This window comes from Nerophis ophidion, linkage group LG17 (assembly GCF_033978795.1).
Source record: "Nerophis ophidion isolate RoL-2023_Sa linkage group LG17, RoL_Noph_v1.0, whole genome shotgun sequence".
Taxonomy (NCBI): Eukaryota; Metazoa; Chordata; class Actinopteri; order Syngnathiformes; family Syngnathidae; genus Nerophis; species Nerophis ophidion.
In genome coordinates, this window is record NC_084627.1 from 4,529,410 (window position 1) to 4,538,369 (window position 8,960).

Genomic DNA, 8,960 nt, shown 5'->3' on the forward strand with positions numbered 1-8,960 from the left:
TAAGGCCACATTGAAAAGAGAAAATAACACGGCTAAAAGGGCAGCGTGGGAATATTCGCAAGAAAATAAGTGCGTTAAAAAGTCATTAAAAATATATAAATTTTTGGAGAATATTTACGAATAATTATTGTAATATTTTTTGTGGGGAAAAAACACAATTTTATTCTTCACATTTTCCCCCAAACTTATTTAAGTGATCATTGCAGCAAAAATATTTATAAATAAAAAACGTGTAATAAATAAAATTAAATAAAAAGTCAAATTATTGTAGTAATGTTTTGTGTGGGGCGGTGGGGGGAAAATACAACTTATTTCTTATATTTTTTAACTTAAGTGACCAGTGCAGCCCTATTTTATTTTTATTTTTTAATAAATGTAATTAAAAAAGTCAAATTATTATAGTAAAAATGTTTTGTGCGGGAGGAAAAAAAATACAACTTAATTCTTTAAATTTTTCACAACATAATTTAAGTGACCAGTGCAGCCCTATTTTTATTTATTTTTATTTAATGTGATTAAAGAAAAAAAAAAGTCCAATTAATATTATAAAAATATATTTGTGGGGAAAAAACATCATTTTTTCTTCACATTTTTCCCCAAACTTATTTAAGTGATCAAAGCAGCAATAACATTTATAAATAAAAAACGTGTAATAAATAAAATAAAATAAAATAAAATAAAATAAAATGTCAAATTATTGTAGTAATGTTTTGTGTGGGGCGGTGGGGAAAATACAACTTAATTCTTATATTTTTTTAACAACCTAACTTAAGTGACCAGTGCAGCCCTATTTTTTTTTTTTTTTATTTAATGTGATTAAAGAAAAAAAAAAGTCGATTAGTGTGGCCCTAATATTATTACATTGAATAAATGTCATTAAAAAAAAAAGTCAAATTATTTTCACTACATTTTTGGTGAGGAAAAAAAATAGAATCATTGTTTACATTTTTAATAAACATATATAAGTGCCGCCCCAATATTTTAAAATAAAATAAATGTACTTTTAAAAATAGTCAAATTATTTTAACATTTTTGTGAGGAAACAGAAAATGGGGAAAAAAATACAACTTTACTCTTTTAATTTTTATAAAGCTTATGTAAGCGATTAATGTGGCCCTAATATTTTTTAAATAAAATAAATGTAATTTAAAAAATAGTCCAATTGTTGTCCAAAAATTGTTGGTAAGGAAAAAAATATATAAATCTTGTTTACATTTTTAATAACTTTATATAAGTGATCAATGCCCCCTAATATTTTTAAATTATATAAAAGTAATTTAGAAAAATAAAATTTTTGTAAGAATAAAATTTAAAATTTTGTGGGGGGAAAAAATACAACTTTACTATTATTTTTTTTTTTAAAAAAAGCTTATATAAGTGATTAATGTGGCCCTAATATTATTAAATTAAATAAATGTCATTTTTAAAAAAAGTTAAATTATTTTCACTACATTTTTGGTGAGGAAAAAAAAAAAATTATTGTTTACATTTTTAATAAACATATATAAGTGCCGCCCCAATATTTTTAAATAAAATAAATGTAATTTTAAAAATAGTCAGATTATTTTCATAACATTTTTGTGAGGAAAAAAAAAATGGGGAAAAAAATACAACTTTACTCTTTTAATTTTTAAAAAGCTTATATAAGCGATTCATGTGGCCCTAATATTATTAAATTAAATAAATGTCATTTAAAAAAAAAGTCAAATTATTTTCACTACATTTTTGGTGAGGAAACAAAATAGAATTATTGTTTACATTTTTAATAAACATATATAATTGCCGCCCCAATATTTTTAAATAAAATAAATGTACTTTTAAAAATAATCAAATTATTTTCATAACATTTTTGTGAGGAAAAAAATACAAATTTACTCTTTTAATTTTTAAAAAGCTTATATAAGCGATTAACGTGGCCCTAATATTTTTTTAAAATAAAATGAATGTAATTTAAAAAATAGTCCAATTGTTGTCCAGGAAAAAAATATATAAATCTTGTTGACATTTTTAATAACCTTATATAAGTGATCAATGCCCCCTAATATTTTCAAATGATATAAAAGTAATTTAGAAAAATAACATTTTTGTAAGAATAAAATTTAAAATTTTGTGGGGAAAAAAGACAACTTTACTCTTTAATTTTTTTAAAAAGCTTATAGAAGCGATTAATGTGGCCCTAATATTTTTTTAAATAAAATAAATGTAATTTAAAAAATAGTCCAATTGTTGTCCAGGAAAAAAATATATAAATCTTGTTTACATTTTTAATAACCTTATATAAGTGATCAATGCCCCTAATATTTTTAAATTATATAAAAGTAATTTAGAAAAATAACATTTTTGTAAAAATAAAATTAAAAATTTTGTGGGTGGAAAAAATACAACTTTACTCTTTAATTTTTTTTAAAAAGCTTATATAAGTGATTAATGTGGCCCTAATATGATTAAATTGAATAAATATCATTAAAAACAAAAGTCAAATTATTTTCACTACATTTTTGGTGAGGAAAAAAAATAGAATTATTGTTTACATTTTTAATAAACATATATAAGTGCCGTCCCAATATTTTTAAATAAAATAAATGTACTTTTAAAAATAGTCAAATTATTTTCTTAACATTTCTGTGAGGAAAAAAAAAATGGGGAAAAAAATACAACTTTACTCTTTTAATTTTTAAAAAGCTTATATAAGCGATTAATGTGGCCCTGATATTTTTTTTAAATAAAATGAATGTAATTTAAAAAACAGTCCAATTGTTGTCCAGGAAAAAAATATATAAATCTTGTTGACATTTTTAATAACCTTATATAAGTGATCAATGCCCCCTAATATTATTAAATTATATAAAAGTAATTTAGAAAAATAACATTTTTGTAAGAATAAAATTAAAAATTTTGTGGGGGGAAAAAATACAACTTTACTCTTTCAATTTTTAAAAAGCTTATATAAGTGATTAATGTGGCCCTAATATTATTGAATTAAATAAATGTAATAAAAAAAAAAAAGTCAAATTATTTTCACTACATTTTTGGTGAGGAAACAAAATAGAATTATTGTTTACATTTTTAATAAACATATATAAGTACCGTCCTAATATTTTTAAATAAAAAAAAAATGTAATAAATAAAATGTTAATAAAATAAAATGAGCCATGTTGGCACCCTTATTCTAAACTGCTACTGAGGGTGGTCGGTGTCAACATAAACACACCTCAGCTCGCTGGTGAGGGTCGTCGGTGTCAACATAAACACACCTCAGCTCGCTGGTGAGGAGAAAGAAAAAAAGAAGATTGTAAAGATAAAAAAGTGTTTAGGCGTGTTATTTGGCATCTTTACACCTTCTGCCAACACCAGAATGAACAGTTTGTATTTCCCACAAAGTAAGTCTCCTGTTGGATCATATTGCACACAAGGAATAGACGGACAGTGTAAACCGTGTTGACTCTAGAACCCTGCCCTCAACCCGCCGAGTCCCCTTTGGCGCGGGGAGAAGTCCCGCCCTGCCCGGAGCGTCAGGACTTGAAGACGTGCACGGCGCGCACCACGTACTGCCGGCAGATGGGACACTCGTTCATGCGCTTGCCGCACTTGGTGCAGGTGACCATGTGACCGCACTCCAGCAGCACGCAGTCGATGACGGCGTCCATGCAGATGCGACACAGGTTGTCGTCGGAGGACAGCGGGCCTTTCACGCCGTCTGCGGGCGAGACGCACGCCGTTTAAATCAAGCGGAATCTTGATGGCGGCGGTTGTTGGATGACGACACGAGGCGGGGGAGAAGGAAACTTCTTACCTGCGTCTGCACTCCGGCACACGGGGGGAGGACACGCCACCACTTGGGGGACACAGAAGAGAAGGCGGGGTTTAGAGACACGTTGGTCACAATGTCACTCCTTTATCACGCCTGTGGCCTTAATGTGGCCCTAAGCCAGCGCAGTAGGAAGGCCTTTAATTTGGCCCCATTTTTTGCCGTTTACCTGACACATGAAACGTGACGAATTAGGCCAGGGTCAAATTATTATCATAACATTTTTGGTCAGAATTATTTTTTTTAAATATTGTTTACATTTTTTAAAACCTTATATAAGTGATCTATTCCGGCCTAATATTTTTAAATAAAATAAATGTAAAAAAAATTGTCAAATTATTTTCAAAACATTTTTGTGAGAAAAAAAAACATTTTTTAATTTTTAAAAACCTTATATAAGTGATTAACGTGGCTCTAATATTTTTTTAAATAAATAAATGTAATTAAAAAAATTGTCTATTTACATTTTTAAAAACCTTATATAAGTGATCATTGCTGCCCTGATATTTTTAAATAAAATAAATGTAATTTAAAAAATAGTCAAATTATTTTCATGAAATATTTGTGAGAAAAAAACAAAAAAATTGTGGGAAAAAATACAACTTTACTTTAAAAAAAAAAAAAAAAAAAAAACTTATTTAAGCGATTAAAGTGGCCCTAATATTTTTAAATTAAATAAGTGTAATTTAAAAAAATAGTCAAAAATATTTCAATAACATTTTTGGTGAGAAAAAAATAAAATTTGTGGGAAAAAAATACAACTTTACTTTAAAAAAAGACAAAAAAAACCCTTATATAAGTGATTAATGTGGCCCTAATATTTTTTTGAATAAATAAATGTAATTAAAAAATAGTTTATTTACATTTTTAAAAACCTTATATAAGTGATCAATGCTGCCCTAATATTTTTGAATAAAAGAAATGTAATTTAAAAAATAGTCAAATTATTTTCATGACATATTTGTGAGAAAAAAACAAAAAAATTGTGGGAAAAAAATACAACTTTACTTTAAAAAAAAAAAAAAAACCAAAAAACAATTACTTATTTAAGCGATTAAAGTGGCTCTAATATTTTTAAATTAAATAAGTGTAATTAAAAAAAATAGTCAAAAATATTTCAATAACATTTTTGGTGAGAGAAAAATAAAATTATTGTTTACATTTTCAATAACTTTGTATAAGTGATCAATGTCACCCTAATATTTTTAAATAAAATAAATGTAATTTAAAAATAGTCAAATTATTTTCATTTGTGAGAAAAAAAAACAACTTTGTGGGGAAAAAAATAAAACTTAACTCTTTAAATTTTTAAAAACCTTATACAAGTGATTAACATAGCCGGAATATTTTTTAAATTAAATAAATGTAATTTAAAAAATTGTCAAATTATTATCATAAAAGTTTTGGTCGGGAAAAAAAAAGTGAATATTATTTACATTTTTTAAAACCTTATATAAGTGATCAATGCCGCCCTAATATTTTTTAATAAAATAAATGTAATTTCATAGTAGTCAAATTATTTTCAAAACATTTTTGTGAGAAAAAAAATAAACATTTTGTGGGGAAAAAATAAAACTTTAGTTTTTTTTTTTCATTTTTAAAAAACCTTATATAAGTGATTAATGTGGCCCTAATATTTTTTAAATGAAATAAATGTAATTAAAAAAATCGTCAAATTATTATCATAAAATTTTTGGTCAGGAAAAAAAAAATGTGAATATTGTTTACATTTTTTAAAACCTTACATAAGTGATCAATGCCGCCCTAATATTTTTTAATAAAATAAATGTCATTTAAAAAATAGTCAAATTATTTTCATTTGTGAGAAAAAAAAAACTTTGTGGGGAAAAAAATACAACTTAACTCTTTAAATTTTTAAAAACCTTATATAAGTGATTGATGTGGCCGTAATATTTTTTAAATTAAATAAATGTAATTAAAAAAATAGTCAAATTATTATCATAAAATTTTTGGTCGGAAAAAAAAATGTGAATATTATTCATATTTTTAAAAACCTTATATAAGTGATCAATGCCACCCTAATATTTTTAAATAAAATAAATGTAATTTAAAAAATTGTCAAATTATTTTCAAAACATTTTTGTGAGAAAAAAAAACACATTTTGTGGGGAAAAAAAATACAACTTTAAATTTGTTTTTTCTTCATTTTTAAAAACCTTATATCAATCAATCAATCAATGTTTATTTATATAGCCCTAAATCACTAGTGTCTCAAAGGGCTGCACAAACCACTACGGGCCCTAATATTTTTAAAATAAATGTAATTTAAAAAATGGTCTATTTACATTTTTAAAAACCTTATATAAGTGATCAATGCTGCCCTAATATTTTTAAATAAAATAAATGTAATTTAAAAAAATAATCAAAATATTTTCATGACATATTTGTGAGAAGGAAAAAAATACAACTTTACTTAAAAAAAAAAAAAAAAAAACCTTACTTAAGGTGGCCCTAATATTTTTTTTAAATAAATAAATGTAATTTCAAAAATAGTCTATTTACATTTTTAAAAACCTTAATAAAGTAATCAACGCTGCCCTAATTTTTTTAAATAAAATAAATGTAATTTAAAAAATAGTCAAATTATTTTCATGACATATTTGTGAGAAACAAAAAATTTGTGGGAAAAAACAACAACTTTACTTTAAAAAAAAACAAACAAAAAAAAAACCCTTATATAAGTGATTAATGTGGTCCTAATATTTTTTTAAATAAATAAATGTAATTAAAAAAAATTGTCTATTTAAATTTTTAAAAACCTTATATAAGTGATCAATGCTGCCCTAATATTTTTTAATAAAATAAATGTAATTTAAAAAATAGTCAAATTATTTTCATGACATATTTGTGAGGAAAAAAAAAATTTGGGGGAAAAAAAATACAACTTTATTTTGAAAAAAACAAAAAAAAACCCTTATATAAGTCAATAATGTGGCCCTAATATTTTTTTAAATAAATAAATGTAATAAAAAAAAATAGTCTATTTAAACTTTTAAAAAACTTATATAAGTGATCAATGCTGGCCTAATATTTTTTAATAAAATAAATGTAATTTAAAAAATAGTCAAATTATTTTCATGACATATTTGTGAGGAAAAAAAAATTGTGGGAAAAAAATACAACTTTACTTGGAAAAAAAACCCCCCAAAAAACCTTATATAAGTGATTAACGTGGCCCTAATATTTTTTTAAATAAATAAATGTATTTAAAAATATTCTATTTACATTTTTAAAAACCTTATATAAGTGATCAATGCTGCCCAAATATTTTTAAATAAAATAAATGTAATTTAAAAAAAAGTCAAATTATTTTCAAAACATTTTTGTGAGGGAAAAAAAAATTTGGGGGAAAAAATACATCGTTACTTTTTTTATTTTAAATACCTTATAGAAGTGATTAACGTGGCCTTAATATTTTTAAATAAAATAAATGTAATTAGAAAAAATAGTCAAATTATTTTTATAACACTAATACACCCCCAGTTCCCAAACGTTTACGGAGTGTCGTTAAAAGGAAAGGCCATGTAACACAGTGGTAAAAATATTAGTTTTGCAGTTTAAACATGAAATATTTTGTCTTTGCAGTCTATTCAATTGAATATAAGTTGAAATCATTGTATTCTGTTTTTATTTACCATTCACACAACGTGACAACTTCACTGTTTTTGGGTTTTGCAGAAAGCTTGCACAGTACTTTATAAGAAGTATATCAAAAAGTATTTACCTGCAGTAATGCTGACATTTTCGACTGGAGAAAGAGGGGTAAAAAAAAAGCACGTGTCACACATGACTTGTGGCAGTAAAATGACATCACAATCCGAGCGGCCGCCTACTGGACTTCCTGTTCTGCTGGTTCTCCCGGTAGAGTCGATGCACTCGCTCCAGCAGCTCCCACTTCTCGCAGCAGCCCGAGTAGTTGACAAAGTTCCTGGCCAGGATCTCCTTCAGCTGACGCACCGACAGGTTCTGGATGGCGTCCTCGTTGTCCAAGTCGGACAGCGAGGCCCGGATCCTCCTCTGCGTCGCCGGGCTGACCTGCCAGGGACGGGACAGGAAGTAGACTTATATGGTCTGTGTGCAGCGTCCAGGTCATGGAGGTAAGAGGAAGGCGTCGTACTTCCATGATATGTTCGGTGTGGTCCAGATTGAGGAGGGAGGCCGTGGGCGGGTCTTCCTGCTCCTGCAATACAACATCAGCATTAAAACTTCCTGTCTACTTTTTTATCCACACTTCAAGACATCCTCAAAGCTATTTGGAAATAATTGCAATACAATCAATTGTGCCTGTGCAGACATTTTCTTAAGAGTGAAAAACTACAAAAATACACAATACAAAAAAATATTTTAAAAATAACTTTGAAGATGGATTTTTAATATATTTTTTTGGATTTTTTACACATTTTATATAAACAAACATAAGCCAAAATAAATTTCTCTAACTAAAGTAATTATATTAATATGGATAATATCATTAATAATATAAATAATAATACATTAATTGCGAGTATGGCTTAACGGGGAAAACACTTTTCTTCAAATTGTGTCAAAGTTTCATGAACAATGAAAAATTAATAACAATAATACTAATAAAACATTTAAATATTTATCCAAAAAATCTGGTGCCACTATAATTGTGCAAATTTAAAAAAATTAAAAATATTTTCCTTAAATAGTGTCTAAGATCAGTTAATGAGGAGAAGAATAAAAATAACATTATTTCAGTTTCAGGAATAATAAATAATAATAGTTATTATTATATTAATAACAAATTTCACACAAAAAAATTCAAGCAACAATTTTTTTTTTTTTAAATTGTGTTAAGATCATTTTAAATTATTTTAATAAAAATGTGAAAATTGTGCCAAGGTTATTTTTTATATTTTATATTAATAACAAAATTAATAATACATTAATTGCTGGTATGGATTAATGGGTAAAACACTTTTCTTCAAATTGTGTCAAAGTTTCATGAACAATGAAAAATTAATAATGATAATAATAATAAAACATTTAAATATTTATCAAAAAAATCTGGTGCCACTATAATTGTGCAAATTTAAAAAAATTAAAAATATTTTCCTTAAATAGTGTCTAAGATCAGTTAATGATGAGAAGAATAAAAATAACATTA

At 25.6% G+C, this 8,960-nt stretch overlaps 1 protein-coding gene across 1 annotated transcript in view; it reads right to left on the minus strand.

Annotated features, from left to right (window-relative positions):
* Window positions 1-2,414: 2,414 nt before the first annotated feature.
* Window positions 2,415-8,960, minus strand: part of rnf34b (ring finger protein 34b) — a 45,026-nt gene continuing 38,480 nt past the window's right edge. Inside the window, exons 4-8 of the mRNA XM_061875791.1 lie at window positions 7,947-8,009; window positions 7,663-7,864; window positions 7,554-7,577; window positions 3,794-3,835; window positions 2,415-3,697 (exon numbers count right to left, since the gene is read on the minus strand). Coding sequence (XP_061731775.1) covers window positions 3,513-3,697; window positions 3,794-3,835; window positions 7,554-7,577; window positions 7,663-7,864; window positions 7,947-8,009 — 516 coding nt within the window. The 3' untranslated portion in view covers window positions 2,415-3,512. The remainder of the gene's footprint in view (window positions 3,698-3,793; window positions 3,836-7,553; window positions 7,578-7,662; window positions 7,865-7,946; window positions 8,010-8,960) is intronic.